Here is a 20,014-nt window from a genome sequence, read left to right on the forward strand (position 1 = left end):
GAGAAACGAGAAAGGCTCGCTTCCTTTTCCTTCTTTTCTTTTTTCTTCTTCTCTATGTCGTCATCGTAGACACGCGTACGTTAATCTCGCGGAAAGAAATATTTGTTTAAGTAAGCCCCTTTTTTTTCTCCTTCTCTCTTGGTTGGAATTAATGATTGTACAGAACCGCTAATACGACCGCGGATGATTATGGGGTTTCGGAGGGAGGACAACATAACAACCGACAATGCACAGCCGCGAGGGAAACTAAATATGTATATAGTAAATAATATCCGACACACAAATTTTCTTTCAGATTTTTCCTTTAAAACGCGTAAGAACTTCTTTCAAAATAAGTTTTATTTATAAAAGTTTACAGTTTCACGCGTTGCCTATTCAATTTATATTTCATCTAGCATAGTAGGATATAATCTAAATATTTAAATCTACCATAGATCGTTTAGAAGGAATTCCAATATCTTATTTTAATCATCCTTTTTTTTTCTCAACCTCTGTCGAATAACCGAAGGACTCTCCTATGTATTATAAATACTTTAAAATAATATCTATAATAAATACGCGCCCGCGTTATAATTAGAAATCGCGAATTATTTATATTTGCGTACTTGAGAGAGTGCTTACAGGTCAAAACTGTAAAATATTTGTTAACTTTTACGTATGAAAAAAACTACAGTATTCGAACTTTACCAACCGAACAATCAACAAATTTAAATCCAAGCAAATATAAACAGACCTAATTTAAAAATACATTTTTCTCTAATAATATATAGGAATATGTAAAGAGAAGGCGTAAGAATTGAAAAAAAGAAATGATAGAACATTGTAAAGAGTTAAAACGGTTGACCGCGGGACTCTTTATAAAAGGGTTTTTTTCATCTACCTATTCATAGAGAAGTTTGTATCTTTGTAACTTAGGAAGAAGCCTGGAACTCTTTAAATCCTCTATTATCCCATACACGTGTTTCGGCAGATGCGTTTAAATCCCGCCTCGAGCAAAAAGCACAGCAATTGTCGAAGCCCTGCGAAATCCTTCGGAGCATGAACGAACGAACGAACGAACGAACGAACGAACGAACGAACGAACGAACGAACGAACGAACGAACGAACGAACGAAATACTTTATTCATCTAACAAGACATTTTCTTACGAATTCATTTATAACTCGCTGTATAACTAAGGCCTGCATACGTAAGAATGCAAAACCGAAGCGAACGCATTGGAATAATTGAAGATAGAAGGAATAAAGAAAACTAACGTAATTACACTAATATTAAAAGTATGCGAATGCAAAATAAACTCTTACCGTTTATTATAGTTTTCTCATAGCAATAAACTTAGATAGATAACTATAATAGCAAGTTCTGTGTTAAACTAAATGTAGGATAAATCTCGCGTAAGACTCGTAAGGACGTTTCGAAGAAACTCGAAAGAGAGATGTACCGAGCGAACACTCTCGATGTCATAACGCGCGAACGTATTTACGCGATTACGCTTATATCACGGCGAGTGAATCAATAAATATACTTTCGCAGAGACTGAAGAAGCTATCCTAGCACCAGCTAGGATACGTGTATATACTCTCTCGTGCATATACTTACCTTTCACGAAAATACTAGCCGTCGAGATGGAGTAACATTTCGCAGCATCGTCGCATTTTTACAACGGTTCTTGGCGACTCCTGGTCGACCTATCAAATAGGTCAGCATGAAAAGCGTTAATAAATGCGAAAACTATAGACCGTTAAATAGATACGGAAAATGAAAGAGAAATTAATTGTATTTCGCAAAATGAACACTCTTTTACTTCTACCATTATAATATGTTTTTCTAATGAGATAATCAAATAAAAGAAACAAATAATATCACACGTAGGTATGGCTTCTTCGAAAGTTGCATTTAAATTTTGCTATTAAATGAAAGAATAAAGAAAAGTACTATTTTACCGTTTGACCTTATCGTAGGTCGACAAACACTCCATTTAGACACATACGGATGTTATATTATTTCTATTTTTTACCGAAGGAAAACGAAGAAAAAAAATAATTTTCGATCGATTTGCAGTGTAACGTAAAAAATAAACATAGTATGCTGTAGGGCTGACGCCATTAAACGATCGAGAATTATATTGTTTTCTCAGCCGTTTACGTAGATTCAACGGCAACACCTTGCTCGGCCAAGTATTTTTGCAAGAAAATATCGGGACGCGACGTGTGTATGCGAATTGTATCAAAATATTGCTTTTCAAAATACACTTTCGTAAGTCCCATAACAAATGCATTTTAAATTCGAATTAACAGATAGGAGAAAAAATGCATTTTATAGCAGTCTACAAAGGGAGGGGTGGTTCATTTTGAAGATTCGTCGCGTTTAAAAAGACCAAAGAAAACATTAGTATATTATATAATATTATCTGCGTGTGTGTTTCTATTTATATTTGGATGTGTTCATATGCGTTATATGTGATTTGCGCATTTATTTTGTGAAATATCGCATTTGCACGAAGCACCCTACTTTAATCATAGCAATAATCATACTTATTGGTAATAATTTTAATCTATATCTTATTATAATAACGCAGCAGTGATAATAATGACAATATTAACGACAATAGGAGTCACAATGACAATAGTAAATACGCTTCTCTTATATAACTGTCTATCTATAATACAGAACGTCTCGGAAGTATTCATTCGATCCTCCCTATCAATTTAAAACAATCAATATTTCCTTATAATGCAATATTTCGAAATTATTATATAGAGAAACATTATTTAGAATTATTCAACTTTTCTATCGAAGTTTTGCATTGCGCAAAATGCAATATATGCAAATATGAATTATTTGGAATTTACAGGGAGACCGGGTACGAATACTCCTTTGACTTGCTATATATGTAATATCGTCTATACAATAACTATATCCATTTCTTAATATCTCTTTTTATAATACACACGTACATAGATGCTTATTTATCGACAATATTATCGCGAATCTATTAGTATTATTTTTGTTTAAATCGTATTCACATAATTCATCTTTATTTGAATAAATATATTATCTCACACAGAGCTTTCGAGCGCTCTTGTACGCAGAAAACAGAGTTACCTATAAATGCATGTTAAATTTTCGAATAATACCTTATTATTATTATTATTATATTTATAAACGTTATCTTCGACAATTTTGCAACTTTTTACATTTTTCTTATTCTCCTAATTTTTATATATATATATATATATATATTTTTATATTCGAAAAATCTAACGCAACGTTTCTTTTAAATAAAAAAAAAAAAAATATCCGAACTTAATATTTTCGATTTTATAATATATTTATACATTAATTTACTTTTATTCTTTTACTTTCTTTCTCTCTCTCTCTCTCTCTCTCTATCCTTTTTTGAATGATATATTTATAGGAGTATTTTAATTGTATTACAGCTACACGTATTAGATTGGCGCTTAAATAATTACGGTTTGTAAAATGAAATAAAGTTTATCAATTTATGTTTATGTCTTTTCAAAGGTAAATCATTAATGATAATTTGACTATTTGCAATATCATAATCATAAGGAGATAAATAAATGAAAAGAAAATAATAAAAATCACAATTATTTATGCACCAATCAAACCCTTCTACTCGTTCTTCTATTTTAATCCATACTGAAGCCTTCGAGTGCGACCCGGTCATGATATTTTCTCATTTTTCAATCAAAGTTAAAAATGATTGCCGTACCCTACCCCGCGAAACCGATCACCATAATAAACTTAATGTACAAAATACTCCTATTGTTTTCCTACCCGATGGCCTTTTTATTCTTTCTTTTTAATCGTTAAATTTTCATACTGACACCAAAGAAAAAGGTTGAGTACATTTAGGTACCTCTATGTGTACATTAAAATAAATTTTGAAGCGAGGAAAAATCGCCAACTATACGTACAAAAAATGATCGAACGTATTTAATGTCTTAAACGATCATTGATATTTTTTAGAACGTTTCGACAAACGCTAAAGACGATTCGAAATGATTGATCGATGCTTGTTAATGAAAACATGTCGTTTATCATTTGAACGATATTTATACGTTTATATATGTACATGCATATGTAAGTATAGAATACATTCAATAGAAAAAAATACGAGATCATGATAATTACGTCGATAAAACGGTCTATTGTATCGATGCAAAAGACTACCGATTAAAACGTTCAAAAAGTTGCGTATACACATCGAATCTATGCAAAGTGACGATTCAATTTAATTGCAAATATTAGAAAAGTCAAATCGCGGAAGAATAATTTCCTGGAAATAAAAGTAATCGATATCGATAATTATAGTATTCATAAAATATCAAGGATATTTATAAGAATATATAATACTGATAAACACTGGAATAGTATCGAGTACCATTACAAAATTCGAATTTAAATAAACCTTATTATGAAATAAGATTTATAAAGTATCGATATTCTATTATAATATATTATCAGTAAATCGATATTGATAACTTTCCATTGAAAGTTAAACAACGATCAATCGAATGGGAAATATTTCCGCGGATTAGAAAGATTCGATGCAACGAGACAAGGTTTTTTAAACTTTTGTCGGAAGTAAGCAGACATAGGGCAAACAGAGCCACGCCAATATTTTTCCTCCGTCGGTCGGGAATTTTTGCAAGGAACGTTTGCACAGTTGCTGAAAAAGCTTTGCATTGAATTTGCTTGTGGAAAAAAACAAGACGCCTTTTCGATGAAACAATTGTCCTAGGTCAGCGACAGCGTGCCTACCGAATGACGAATGTTTGCTCAGGTGAGTTCCGAGTTTACGAGCACCGTTTTTCTTCTACCGAATCTTCCACGCAAGCACTTTCTCTCTCTTTCTCTTTTATAAGCTTTTGAATAAGAATACCATATCCCGCGTGTCGATACTTTCGAAAGAAAATGATTTCAATACGAATCGTGGAATAAAGGTACTTATATACAAATACATTTATGTGAAAATGATCCTCGAACGATCGAGAATTTTCTTCTCGGACCACCTGTTCGTTGATAAAATGCATATTTTTCGAGAGGAGAGAGGTTGCTTTTTACAAAGAACTACGCGGAAAGATAAGAATGTAATATATTATAACGAGACGGAATAAGTATCATTTTACCGAACTCTTTTCAGGAGGATTATTTAAATCTCCCCTTCAGTTCCAATCTTTGGCGAGTTCCTCCGTCATTGGTATCCACTCTTGCTTGACGTAAACCAGGCCAGGATCATATTCGTTCTGATGTTCTTCAAGGCCTCGCTGGTGGGGCCTTGAATTTCGGTATTCTCAGTATTTCTGCAGCGTTATCGGTAGATTGCCGCTGCCATTAACGGCGTTGCAGTCTTGGAAGTATCTATGGTAAAGTGGCGGGGAGGGTGCTGCACCCGTTGAAAGGGGAGTCGATGGGCTAGATCTGAAAAATACGAAGACGAATATTTTGTCGATTTGTTCAGAGAAGGAAAGGCGGACGCGCGAAGGAAGGGGAAGACGTACCTGTAAAGTTGACAGCTCGGCGATTGAGTGTCCTGATAAATGGGGGCAGCATCGGGACTAGCGGCTTCCTGATACCACTGGGTGTGGGCGGCCGCAGCGGCCGCGGCGGCCGCCGCGGCTGCAGCGTTCCCGTGATTTCTGGAGTTGTAATCGGAGTGGTCCATGATGTAGCCGGGCGTAGGCGCGCAATAAGGTACGTACATGCCGGTCCCGGGTGGCGAGGAATTTCCTCTGGCGACGGCGCTACCGTGAGGGGCGTATCCGGTGCTCGCCATCATGGCGGCAACCGCGGCGGTCGTGCTGGTCGTCGTGGTGCACGCGGACGAGTGGGCGTGCGGGTGCGAGTGTTGCAGAGCGTGAGCGTGACCATGAGCAGCGTGGCCATGGGTGTGAGCGTGAGCATGCGGATGTTGACCGCCGCCACCGCCGCCACCGGTGCTTTGGTCGACGCGGTTGTTCATCAGAGCGTTTTCTCGCGTCGTCATGAGTGCGTCGACGCTAAACGCGCCGGGATCTAGGCCAACCATCGAGACATCCGGAATCCCTGTTTCTTGATGTACTTGGTGATGACCCTGATGAACCTGGCTTCCGAGAGCCGTTTGAATGACGCTCTGGCTCTGGTGAGATGGCACGTTTGCCACGACCACGCCTGTAACCGTAGTCTTGGTGTCTTGCTGTATCGGGCTATGGAGCAGACCATACTTGCTATGCACGGCCATGCAATGATCGTTCACCGGTTCTCTCTTTGGTTTGCACAACCCGGTCGTAGTCGTACTCGCCGTAGTCGTAACGGTACCACCCTCCATGACACCCGCAACACTACCGATGACACTAGCCACACCAGAAGCACTAGCACCACCACCACCACCACCGCCACTGCCCCCACCTCCCCCTCCCCCTGCTACCGCACTACCGCCGTTGCCACCCCCGCCGCCGAGTTTTTTACCCGCCGCCGCCGCCGTCGTCGTTGTCGTTTCTATCGATGGCGCGAGGTTTACGATACCACCACCACCACCACCACCACCGCCGCCGTTGCTCGACTTTACGTCCTCCTGTTGCGATTGCAGTCCTCGTTTCTCCGTCAGGAGACCCTGCCTCTTTAACGCTTCCTCCTTCTCTTTCAGAGCATCTTTTTTTTTAAATCTCCTCCGGCGACGTAAGTAAGAACCGTTGTCGAACATGTTGTAACTGTCCGGATCGAGCGACCAGTAACTACCCTTGCCTGGTTTCTTATCGTCGCGCGGCACTTTGACGAAACACTCGTTTAAACTGAGATTGTGTCTAATCGAGTTTTGCCAGCCCTGTTTGTTCTCGCGATAGTACGGAAAACGTTCCATTATGAACTGATAAATACCGTTCAGAGTGATCTTCTTGTCCGGAGCATTTTGAATTGCCATTGCGATTAGAGCGATGTACGAATAAGGGGGTTTCACCATGTCCTTACCCGGATGGTGAATGTGTTGCTGCGTTATTCCGGACACGGGATAACCAGCAGCCGTCGCATATCCACTGTATCGATATTGCTCGTAATAACCTGGAGCAGCGCCCACACCCACGCCCACACCTGGATAGGATGCAGTGCCCATACCAACGGGTACAGCGCTCGCGTGACGATAATAAGCATTTTGTTCCCCGAACAACGTGTGCATTTTGATTAATCAATTTTCTTCTTTCCGTCTCGTAAACCACGACACCTTTTTTCTTATGACGGTAACACTTATGCGCACATGCACCCTACTTGAAAAATGCACTTATGCGATTATAATATTTCCAACATTCTTTCCTTTCTCTATTCCACTTTCTCTTTGCTTATTCCATTGAATATAAAACGAAATTCTTCCTCGAAGGATAGAATAAACTTTTTTCGAAATGCCAAGCCTTCGAGTTCTATTAATCCTTTATTCCCAAAAATCATAGGAAAAATAAGTCAAAGTCTTTGTATAGTGTAGGATGAAGGCATAGATTTACCTGGAAAACTCGAACGGCAGGACGGAAGGCAGGCAGGCAGGCAGGCAGGCAGGCAGGCAGGCAGGCAGACAGGAAGGAAAGAAAGAAAGAAAGAGGAAGAGGAAGAGAAAGAGGAGGAGGAGGAAGAGGAGGAGGAGGAGGAGGAGAAAGAGGTAGAAGAGGAGGAGGAGGAAGAGCAACAAAGTAATGCGTGGACGACGCGAGAAAGGTGCGGCGGTGGTCCTGGGTGTCGTCCTGGGTGTCCTCCTGGACGTCCTCCTGGGTGTCCTCCTGGGTGTCGTCTTTAGAGCAGCGCGAGGTGCAACGATTGTATTATGATACACAACAGGTCGGAGTTTACCCAACCCCGAGTAAAAACACACTGGGGCCTCGTTCGCGAGTCGAAGAGACCGAGAGCGTTCTAGGATGAACGCGAGGACGTGTGCGCGCGAGCAGCGCGATCCGGACCCCTCTCCGTCTCGTAGAAAAATCCTTCTACGAGCGCGCTCGAGTTAAACACCGCAGTAATGCGTCGAGCCGAACTCGCATAGTAGGGGAACCAGAGCTTCCATTCGTTCACTCGCCTAGGGGCTGAACCCTCCTCGAGAACCTTGGCCAATCGGACGACTTTAGGATGGGCACCCTGCCGCCACCCTATCGCCACCTTGCCACTACCCGATATCACCGAGTTACCTTGGCCATGCCCATTTCGTCGCACGCACGCATGTTACTGTCTTTTGGGTTAACGTTAAAAGAGACCACTAAAGAGAAAAAGACAGAGAACACCTTCGTCCTGCTCTCGTCGTCTTCTCTTCGTATCCTACCTATCGTAGACGGAAAGAAATGAAGAAAGAAAAAGAGTACGCGAGGGTACCCACTCGTAAACGTGAATTTTTACAATTGGTCGCTGCCATCATAGGCCCTCACGCCTGCCTCTGACACTTTTTAAATCTCGTGACGAATCTACGAGCGACGGATTGCATCCGCGTATTTAGTACCTATCATCTATCTATCTATCTAGCTTCGTTCTTTGCTTATTCTCTATCACCTTTTATCTTTCTCTTTAACCTCGTATTTTTTTTTTTTTTCAATCGTCCTCGTCCCTGTTCTCTCGGAGTGTCCCGTGTGCAACGCGTTTTATCTTTTCAAACGATATACGATTATATATACCATTCGTAATTGGTTCGATATTTTGATATCGTAAAAGTGTACAGTGAGACAACCAACCGTCGACATTTAAGAAATGGTCATAGCGTGGAAATCTGTTAGTGAGTCCTATACATACCTACGGAGAGAAATAGAATCGTCAAAGAGTTTAATGCGATGTCCTTCTTCCAAGGGAAAATAGGTATTTACCTGGCCAAATTATTTCTTCTTCTTTCGATCGCGTTTCATTTGTTTCTTTTACCTGGACTATTTTTTACCTTATTTTTCAATAAATATCTCGGCGAGAAGCAGTAAACCGACTTTTGTTTGGCAAACCGTTCGGTAACGCGTTAAATCGCTTGATTTACGTGACAGCTCTGGGCTTCCACTCAGCTGAGGCGTTATCGTTTCTTATCCTTCGACTACGGCTCATTGACGCCGTACTTTTCGACGAATGACTTATTATATTTAGTTACTTTTAATGAGAATGGTCAAAGTTAATGATAAGTAGTTGGTTTTGTCTGAACAAGGATACCAAACATTCATTTGAAATACTCATGCATAAAAATACTGACCCGATAAATATCGGGCATTCGTCTTTTTATCAGAGAATGTAAAAAAATTGAAGGGTGATGGAAGGCGAACCGGAAGAAAAGCGTTTTCTCGCCGCGAGTAGTATAGATAGGTAGGTAATCCGTAGACGAAGGAACTCGAGAAAGCTCCCTCGGGAAAGCAGAGTAGGAGAGTAGTGGAGTTATTGGAAGAAGAGGTACCGAACGAGACGAGAGATTCAATTTGCCGTCTGTTTTTCTAAGGGTTCGACTCCTGCCTTGCGAAAACACTCGATGGGACACCTCGTCTCCGTCTTCAAGAGCCTCCTGTTCTTTCGCGAATCCTACGAACCACTATCCGGGTTCCCGGAACGAGTTCGATCGTCCCATCGTTCCACTTTTCCACCTTCTACCCTCTCCTTTCCAACAACCTATATGTATTCTTACATGTTACTATTGGATTTTCCAAAGAATCCAAATTCAATTGACCTAACCAAAGGAATATTACTCGCATCGTTTAATTACTTCAAGAAAATAGAATGAAAATAATATAGATTGATATTTGTAATGAAAAATTTTTAAAGGAATTATCTGATTTTTCATTATGTATTTCTTTGATACTTTGACATTCGAGTGCTGTAAATTACTGATGTTTTATCCCAGGTTCCATTCTATAAGTATTGTATTCAATATTTCAAACGTAGCTAACAAGAGAAACACCTACGTGAGGAAAACACTTTTTTAGGGATTAGGAAACGAAAAAATAGAAAAAGAAATCTTTTGTGATAAAATCTTTGTTTGCTTCAATAATACATATTGGATTTGTGGCAGGGAAAGGATTAAAAAAACAATTTTAACAATGATGCCTTTGGATTTTTCTTTTTCGATGGCCTACGGCTGATAGAAACTGCCAACCTGTAAAATACCAACGAAGGCATTCCAACAAAACTTTAATTATCTTTTGCTTGCGTTCAACCTCAGAGATTCATGAACTCCCTGGAGCCATTGCTCGTACGGCAACGAAATACCAAACTTTCCCTTTTCTTACCAAACTTTTTAACGCTTCTTCTTCTTCTTTTTTTTGTTTCGGAATGTGATTTGATTGACGGGAAAATGATGAAATCGACTGGTAGCATTGTAGGGCGGGCCTTTGTGCAAAGATTTGATTAGAAAGAAAGATCATTTTTCCGGAATTTCCGAATGTAACCGGATTGACTTAAGCGACGTTAAGTTTAATAAGCTTTACCCTGACGTAAGTAAGGTTCGCCCATAATCGGGATTAGCGTCGATTCAACGAGGACGTACACAAGGCGATTTGCATATTTTCTGTAGCCGCGAGCAAGTATTCAGTTTTAAAGTAGCTAGATACCGTGGAAATATCGTATAATCGTGAAAATCTGACTACGTTGTTGAAATTATCTACGTTCTCGCATTGTATACCTAATCTACCTATCTCCCAAAAGGATTTTCCCCTCCGAGTGTTTACGGTATTTCGAAAGAAGGCAAAATAAACTTTTTCTCCTCCTTGACCTATCTTACGTATAGCCATTTTATCTTAGCGATCGGAGTCATCTGCGGATACGAAGAAGGCTCTTTTTTCGTCCAAAAACAATAAACCAGGATGGTTTTCGATGAGACCGCTTCTTACTCCCAACGATATTCTTTTCCGAAGACGTACCGGCAACATGCTTACGTCACGTGCTCTACAAACGATGAGACCTTAACCAAAGCAGAAACCCTGACGCAAATCATATGCAAATAGGGCACAGCAGAATCTTAATCATTCGAATTAATTAGCAGATATTCGGGAATATACGTTTGATAACTACTAGGAAAGATTTAACGGTAACCCGCAATCCGTAATCGAAAAAAAATAATAAAATGATGAATGTTTTAGCTACCGTAACTAAATAAATAGTTGCCCTATGGATAAGTGACACGCGAAGTAACCAAATCTGGTAAATCCTCCGATCGGATTAACCGAAGAAGGAAGACTCGCGTCCGGCGGCTTCGTATCTCCGTATGTTTCTTGTCTATTCCTCCTCACGAGTCCTAAAATGATGTTTACATAGCGATGAAATTTAATTCTCGAGACCTCCAAACTACTCGTGTAAACCAATACTCGAGAAGACGTAGGGCGTGGAACGTAACCTACGTCGGAATAATATTCAGCGCAAAAAAGAGGTGTAACATTTTGGTGATGCCGCGTCAAGATGTCGTTTCCGCTCCACGAATCAAATTAAAGGAATCTCAGTGTGTGTGTGTGTGTGTGTGTGTGTGTGCATGCGTGACAAGCGTGTCTTATTCCAATGAAGCTCGGAACTGTATTATTTTCTCATTAGTAGCCAATAAGAAATTTCATAATTGATCCAAGGCTGGCAAAAAATACGAATATTCTTTAGCACGATTCGAGGCTTTGATATAAAGCTTTCGAATGTTTACACGTACGTACACATGCGTATAGTACCTAGGTAGGTATTTACCTATCTACCTACTGTACACACTAATTCTGGGTCGTATCTCTCTTGCAGTCATCCATCGGTTTACCCGACGCTGCTCCTTGCATGCGTTTACTTACAAGAATATGACCTGCACGCTGCGATACGATCGCGCATAAAGATAACAAACAGATCGATGCAGCGCCTGCTGTTTCTCACGTTCTCGCCGTCGGAGAAAAATAGGCATAATCTGGTTAGCATTAGAACGCTACTCCGACATTTTTCTTTGAGTTTTCTTCGTTTCAACGATGTGGGATCGATATCGGATATCACGTTATAACCGCGTTCTCCCTTAGTTCCAACAAAAATCGTGCTCGTTATTCTTTCACTAAACCGAAAGAGAGAGAAAGTTTTCTCGTTTGAGGCTAAAACGAGAAACCTGGTCGTTGCCGATAGGATTGAACCGCGGCTAGGAGGTTTACGGGGGTGGCATCATTCCCCGTATTTCTCTCTCTCTCTCTCTCTCTCTCTCTCTCTCTCTCTCTCTCTCGCTCGCTCGCTCGCTCTGAAAAGGACCAAAGCGGAATTCAAGCGAACAATGCATACCCGTTGGCAATTTCACGCGACAAGTCTCACCATCAGCATATCAATGGGCCCGGAGGATTATCTGGATGTGCAGTGATATTCCGCGGTTGGCTTCGACAGATAGGGTTGCGTATTGCTAAACCCTCGACGGCCGAACGTCCATGACCCAGCCTGGAAATTCAAACTTACGCAGGAAACTGCCTTCTTCCCTCGATTTATTTTCTTTTATTATTCGAGCGTGAAAAGTAGTATCAAGTGTTTTACGTAGTCATGGTTATACACCAAACTATATATATAGTTTGTATATACCTTTTTAAATTTCTAAGTGTTACGATATTCTGGAACAAAACAAAAGGATCTCTCGCGCGTATCGATGCGTATTATGCATAGAGATAATTGTGTAAATTATTATTTTTGTGGAATAAAGATTAAGTGGAGCATACAATATGCAGCCTGATTCTCGGTGGGTATGCGTAAAGAATAGACCAACCCCCCCCCCCCTCATTATTTGCTCGTAAAAGACTGCATACGGAAAAAGTATATCTTCAAAAATGATGAAAACGGAATGTTCAATGATAAAGACGTTTACGGTAGCAACTTAATTTCGTGTTCGACTCAAAACGCGATACAAAGAGACCGTAAGAAATATTTTCATTGGAGATTAGCGACTTGTTATAACGTGTCCGAATTGCTCTCAGGATGCAAACAAACGCGTCATAGAAACGTCTACGTTGTCCTCTTTTCGTCGTACATTACCGCGTAGGGCGGTTTATTTATCTTGAAAACGTATCAACCGCATTTCCTTCCTCATTGTCTGCCTTAAAGAAATAAATCCAGCCGGTGGTGGTGAATTCGTACGGATACAACTCTCTTCTTCTCTCTTTTTTCCTCTTTTAAGAGGAGCTCTGATTTGTTTGTTTTTTTTTTCTGATAAGAAAATAAAATAAGGAAAAGGACATAGAAAATATTGAGATATTTTGTGAATTATCTATAATAATAGTTATTTGATTTTCAGTAGATATGTAAAAGTTAGAGAAGTTAGGTTAAAAGTTAGTTCCTTTAGGTTAAAAGGAAAGAATCAATCAATTACCCTGGCAACATTGCAACCCTGACGCAACCTTCTTTCGTGGGACGAAGGATACGGCTGCTGGAACGAACAAGATAATAGCCATAGAGAGGTATAAACGGTGAAAGCGCCGGTTTCCTCGTGGGCGGGTAACGCGGCTAATTCCGACTGTTTGGTTAGCAAGCATTTAAGGTTTGTCTTGGCCGTTGCTTCGTGTCTTTTAGACAGCCGATCTGTGTTCCGACCAAACGAAACGGAAGCTAAATGCTCATCCTACCAAAGATGAAGTGACGAGCTGACGACTTTTCATCGTCATCGTCATTCACGACGAACGCGCCGCGCCGCGCCGCGCCGCGCCGCGCCGCGCCGCGCCGTCCCTCGCACGCATTTGCGTTTCATTAACTATCGTTTCATCCTCTTTCTTTGAAAAATATCATCTTGCAATATGATAAACTAAACAAAATCATATAAAAGCCCACCCTATATGAATATCTTTGTTACTTGATTTCGCATTCGGAATCTCTCGAAAAGAGAGTATCGATTCGAACAACTCTTTGTATAAGTAAAACGTCGATAGGTACCCGATTGCGAGTAAACGCGTTTATTCATCAGTGTAGTAAGTAAGTATGTATGTAGGAAAGTTGTGCATGAGACGATCGTACAACCCTCCGTTCGCATAGGGCACAAAAGATTTAGAGAAGTTGCGGCTGAACAAACATTGTCGGCATAGTAAACGCACGTTCCTCTTCTTCTTCATCTCCTGTTGCCCTTTTCCTATATACCAACTCTCCTTCGGATATTTCCACCTAAATTCTCTAAAGTATCGCACGCCGTGTGGTTCTTCTTCTTCTTCTTCTTCTTCTTCTTCTCTCACCCTGTTTCCTCTTTAAAGTCGAACAAATCATCCATTAACGTCGTCCAACCGATCGTTATTCTTAGACGTGCCGAGTAACGAGATATAGGTGGCGCCTCTCGGAAGACCCTCGCAAATCGTCCGATCAAATCTTTGGCTTTTGGCAGATGCCAACTGTGAACATTAACGATGAAAATGGGCAACGCGCATGGGGTATTCCGATGCTTCTCGTTGCAGGCCGGCCGTCTTGCAGGGCATTCAAAATTCTACGCAATTATATTTGATTAGATTCGGATAATAATAATTCGTTCGGTACGTAATAATAACGCGTTTCTACACCGACGCAACCAAGCTATAACGATTTTAATAAATTTCCTTCTCGCTGAGCTGCAACAACAGGGCGTATGAATTAAGAGAGCCGCTACGGTGCTTGGGTAAACATCTCGAATTAGGTACCGAATTCTTTTTCATCCCTCCTCGTCGAGAGGAAAGACTTTACGACTTCGGTATGCTCGCGAGCATTCACGTGAGTGAAACGTCCACGTATGCATGTTCGCCGTCTTTGCGAATATCTTTGACACTCGCTTATTTTACGGGTTCGACTTCTCTTTACGGAATGCAATATCTATAAATTCCAATGAAAAATGTCTGTCTCTTTGCGACTTGGAAATACTCTTCCAAATGATATTTCTATAAGTAGCAAGTACGCAGGATAACAAAATCAAACGAATAGAGAGAGAGAGAGAGAGAGAGAGAGGCGGTCCTATGTGTACTTGGAACTGTTCCGGTGGTCTTCTCAAAATCTCCAGGACGAATGTGCCTGAATCTTATATGGTTCGCGATGAAAAGAACGAAATCCAGATTCTCGGTATCGTCCACCAAAGTATTATTGCTCGAGCTCGATCGTTTCATTGACAACAAAAGATATTTTTTCTCTTACTTTTTTTGGATCACGTAGAAACGTTACGGGAAAATCCAGACGCACGCAGCTAAACGATTCACCTGCTCATTCCCGTCGCACCGTATATAACGCGACGAAAACTTTCATGATAGATCCACAATGAACGGGGAATTATCCTCGGTATCTTGTCGTAATAGGTATAGAAGAGATTTTGATGAATTTTTCTTAATCCTCCGTAGCCCACACTTTTTCCATCTCCAAAGGAAAATTAAACACAATTGATACGCGCGTTACGATAAATAACTACAGATAATATAGAAATATTCCACGCGCGCTTATTTTCTTATGGGATACTTTAGGGGTTACATTGAAAAAAGAAGAAAATAAATATAAAAGACGGTGGGTTATGTTCTTTCTAATCAAATATATATGATTTTTTGTTCGTTTCCGTCTCCTCGACAGGATCAGGCAGAATCTTTCGGAGGATCCACGTAACAGACAGGTGCACGCACCTTCACCCGCGGATATTATTTCTGTCAACCGTCCCGTGTTTATCCGCATACATATTTGACGAACTCCCTCTCTCGTCGTTCGTGTCTATCCGGTGGTCAGGTACACGATACGCGCGGATCGGTAGTGCCAACGAGAGAGAGAGAGAGACAGAGAGAGAGAGAGAGAGAGAGAGAGAGAGAGAGAGAGAGAGAGAGTGTTGCTCGAAGAAACGATCCTTGTCATAGCGTGAAATAACATTTAGGCTGGATCCAAATACCAAGACTTTGTTAAACTATTCGATTACTTTCTTAACTACCTAGAACCTAGGGTAGGCTGAGTGTTCCCGTACCGTAAACTTTGTTAACTTTCGTCTCGAGACGCGACTGCTCGTCCATTACTCGCTTATTAAAGTCCCATCTTGGGTGTTTAAATACACCTATGCTACTAAGGAACTAGGAAAAATATTGCCTTTTCTGCCATTGTTTAATAAATAAAATTAGGACGAAGGGACGCGCGTACTTACTTATCGTTAGTCATAGGACTGATGCGACTCGGTCGATATGTGGTCGCAATAAAGGGTGTGGCGTTCGAGGAGCAAAAGCTCTCTCGTTCCAGCTCCTTTATCCTACCATTGGCTGTTGCCAGGTGTGGAGAATGGCGGAGCTCGTTGGCCGGTATCGCTACGATGCCTACGTGGGTTCGCGCGCGCGCAAACACTCCTATTTTCCTGCCTACGTCTACGGTTCCAATTAACTACTAACTATTACTCCTTAATACCCTAAACCTATCATATGATCGGTTGTCAATTTTCAATTAAAGATTTAGTCTGTTTTATTTTGCAAATCGATCATCGATAGGTAAAGAGGCAACTTGACGATTATGTTCCTCCCGAATGAGGCTTAACCCCCCCCCCTCCCCCGACATCGCCTTAATGGATACACGTGTTGGAAGTATTTTAGATCGGTGGCATCTCGTCACGAGAGAGAAAGAGAAAGCATCACGCTGTGCCGCTGATGTTCTCGGAAGATTGATGAGCCGTGTTTACCGCTAACTAACTTGCGTACTTGATGAACGTCGAAATAACTAGCAAGTTTCAGTGCGGTAAGGACGATGAATGTATGTATCGCGTCTTCTCCAGAACCGAGAAAAACGACGAGGACGATGGATACGACGTGCTGACAAATTATCCGAATTCCAAATGAAGTAATGATAGTACATAGTTATATATTTCATTTATATTAATATTCATGCAAAAGGAGTATTTTATTATTATTCCATTGGAATTGAGGCAAATGAAAAAAATGGACTGAACCTGTATATATATATATATATATATATAATAGATGTACTTTTCTGTCCCGGATTAGTCTTGCGTCAAGCCACAAAACCAGCCTCTTCTTGGGCTTCGCCGTACGATGAAGAAACGGAGGTTATTCCTGGTTGAACAAACACTGGAATGGGTCGCGTGCGCCTCCCACATATTTATAGATTTTATCTCTCTTTGACTTGGCTCTAAGGCGTAGGCGTACGGCTACTGGCCCGCGTGCGTTACACGCGAGGGAGGAGAGACGGCCAAATTGAATGTTGAGCTTAAAGGGTTCAATAAAATAAAACCATCCAAATGAATAGTATTATTATCGATATATAACTGGCGAGAGGTGGGCTGGGGGAGTATGCAAATAGAGAAAATTCGTGGATGGAAAGGGGGACGAAGATAAAAAACGTAGAGAGAAAGCTTAAGCATTCGTCGGAGTAGAGCAACAATGGCAGCAGCGGTTGGGGAGATCCGTAGAAACGTCACCGAGCGAGAATCGGCCAATTGTTCGATCGTCTCGCACTGTTATTTTTATAATTCACCGCCTCGGCATCGACCCGCTTCTCTTTCCCTCTCGTCACGACTATAGTGTTGTTTTTATTGGCTACATTTAGGGAAGCAAAGAGAGTATAAGCGGAAAAGAGCGAGCCAGCGAATGAACGAACGTGGAAGAAAGGAAAAGAGGGAGCGAGAGAGACGAAAAGTGCCGATGGGAATGCCGTGTTGTTTCATCTCTCCTACCAACACTACCACACCATCGTCTATTCTATCATAGTGGTCTAGAATCTAACTAAGCCGTTGGCTAGGATAGGTCAGATCGAAAAGAGGAGCGAAGAGGAGAGACACGTGAACGCAGTGAAAAGGTACAAGAGAGAGAAAGAAATGGAAGGAGAGATGGGGGTTGACAGTACTACAGTCACCCAATGTTATTCCAACACGAATTCCCTCTTGGTTCTTGGTTTCTCTGTGTGTGTGTGTGTGTGTGTGTGTGTGTGTGTGGGCTAGAAAGAGAGAGAGAGAGAGAGAGAGAAAGAAAGAAAGATACGTCACTTTCTCTCATCCTCGACGTGCCACTTTCCTCCCTACGCGCGAGATCTTCGAGGATCCCGTGCATTTCGTCGCTAGCAAAAGAAAACATTCCAGTCTTTCATCGCAATTATTACTTTTTCGGATTTTTCATAACCGGAGAGAGGGGGTGGTGGGACTGTTATCGTTGCATTGTAGTCGATAAATGACAGATCCGTGAAAGTAGGGCTATTATTACAATGGATCAGAGGTTCGTTTTTAAAGGACGTCCGTCCGTTAGTTCCATGAAACTTGTGAATATATACGTAGAGAAAATTGTCAAGCATTTTCTTAATAAAAGTTGAAGCTATCGCGTGCAAGTAAGTATACGACTCCATTGGAATGACGTACCAAACTCTTTGGTATGAATGGAAACGTCGAGACGAAGAGACGACGAAAACGGGTGGAGGAGGGCAATATATGAATGAAATGGCGTATACGCAACGATACGCACCAACCACCGTCGTGTGTTGCGTTGTTTTGCTTATTTTGCCAAACCTAACACAACATCGCTTGTTGTTTAACAAAATAATTGATTTTGTCGCCTCATATTCTCATACCATACGAGGGTACCTACACATATGTATTTAAATATACGTATGCATGCATGTATACGTGTACCTAGACTAAAACGTTATACATCGGACTACGGTGTTACGAGCTTCCACGTTCTTTCGATGAATACGAAACGCCATTACTGAACTATTACGAGTACTCGATACTCGCGTGTCAAACTCAATTTGCTTCTTACCCTGTTGCAGGAAATTTCGTTTCTACGATGGTATGTTGGAAATATTTGTGCTGCACAAAGGGTTGTCCAAGTTTGTTAACCAAATTCTTCGTATGAAGACCGTGTTATAAGAGAACTGTCGCAATTTTAGCAGGACAAGCCTTGTTATATCAAAACTGTGTTTTCGTTTTAAGTAACGTGTTATAAAAGGGTTGAGTGTATGCGTCAGCATATGAAAGGTTGACCACGGAAAACGTTACACTATGCAAATAACAGCGTGTACTCGAAGGAACAATTGTTAACAAACGAATAGAAAGAAAATTTTCAAGTGGAATTCTTTGTTTCTCTTTATCTTTTTTTAATACGAACGTAATGTTGAAGGAAGGAAGTTTCATGGTATCATGAGTCGTGTACTTGAAAAAGTATGAACGAATGAGCAAAGCAGCGATCCATTAGGTAGGAAGCCCCAACTGACACGCCCCGACGCTATCAAAACACGCCTTAAAACTTATATTCCAGCGGGAGCGCACTTGTAGTAGTGGGAAAGCTACGTACATGAGATAAAATAACAGAGTGTAGTTAACAGGCTCGAGTAAAAATATTCCCGTTAGCTTACTCCACGTACGTTGTACATCTCCCTTCTACCTCTCTCCTACCTCTCTTCTACCATTCTTCTCTCTTTTCCTCTTATCGTAGTCCACTCTCATCCTCTCTTTTTTCATTTTTTACCTTTTACTTTTTTTTTTTTTTTTATGTAATACTCCTAGAACAATTTATACCACAGAAATAACAACATTTTCATTGTTAAAACTAAAAGTTTGTATTATTATTAATGCTATTATTGTTGTTATTATTAAGTTAATTATTATTATTCTATCCAAATTTATTCAGTTCAATTATAATTATTTGTTTATCCTTAAAAAAGATATTTCTTAACAAATGTATCATTTTTAAGCCTTTTAAACATTATGGAATCGATATAAATATGCTTATATATTTTTATTCTTTTCTACGATATCTTACAAAATAAAGTATACGCAATGCGTGTCTCCTGTGTGCGCGTGGTAAAATACGAAATCTTTCTTATCGACAGGTAGGGTAACAAATACAGCGCACTCTAGCAATGATAAGGTAGAAAACGATATTACCTTCAGACAAAATTACTCTTACCGACATTATAAATAGTATAGCGCACTCTGGCGATGGTAAGGTAGGAAATGATAGTATCATCGAAATAAACTAAAGAAATGTATTCGAGAATTAAAAGAATAATTAAAGAGTTTAAAATTTACAAATTTTTAAATTAAATCTAACGAGAAATCTATATGAAATAACTATTAATATTAAAGAAAATTATTGAGAACGTTTTTATGAATAAACTTTTGAAAATACTCAAT

At 40.3% G+C, this 20,014-nt stretch overlaps 1 protein-coding gene across 1 annotated transcript; it reads right to left on the reverse strand.

Annotated features, from left to right (window-relative positions):
• Window positions 1-4,419: 4,419 nt before the first annotated feature.
• LOC106786604 (fork head domain-containing protein crocodile) lies at window positions 4,420-7,600 on the reverse strand. The gene is made up of 3 exons (XM_014748162.1): window positions 6,471-7,600; window positions 5,529-6,296; window positions 4,420-5,304 (listed from the first exon to the last, which is right to left on the reverse strand). The coding sequence occupies exons 1-3, from the start codon at window positions 7,175-7,177 to the stop codon at window positions 5,193-5,195; spliced, it is 1,587 nt and encodes a 528-aa protein (XP_014603648.1). The 5' UTR covers window positions 7,178-7,600; the 3' UTR covers window positions 4,420-5,192.
• Window positions 7,601-20,014: the final 12,414 nt, after the last annotated feature.

This window comes from Polistes canadensis, unplaced genomic scaffold, assembly GCF_001313835.1.
Source record: "Polistes canadensis isolate GaletaPanama2010 unplaced genomic scaffold, ASM131383v1 scaffold_78, whole genome shotgun sequence".
In the NCBI taxonomy this organism is placed as follows: Eukaryota; Metazoa; Arthropoda; class Insecta; order Hymenoptera; family Vespidae; genus Polistes; species Polistes canadensis.

What these genes read in the sequence shown, in the direction of transcription:
- LOC106786604 (XM_014748162.1), bottom strand. Translation starts at nt 7,177, where the DNA reads ATGCACACGTTGTTCGGGGAACAAAATGCTTATTATCGTCACGCGAGC. An exon ending in ACGGCGGCGGCGGCGGGTAA is followed by an intron (nt 6,297 to 6,470) that starts AAAACTCGGCGG and finishes GGCGAGTACGAC; the next exon opens with TACGACCGGGTTGTGCAAAC. An exon ending in CCGAGCTGTCAACTTTACAG is followed by an intron (nt 5,305 to 5,528) that starts GTACGTCTTCCC and finishes CCGAAATTCAAG; the next exon opens with GCCCCACCAGCGAGGCCTTG.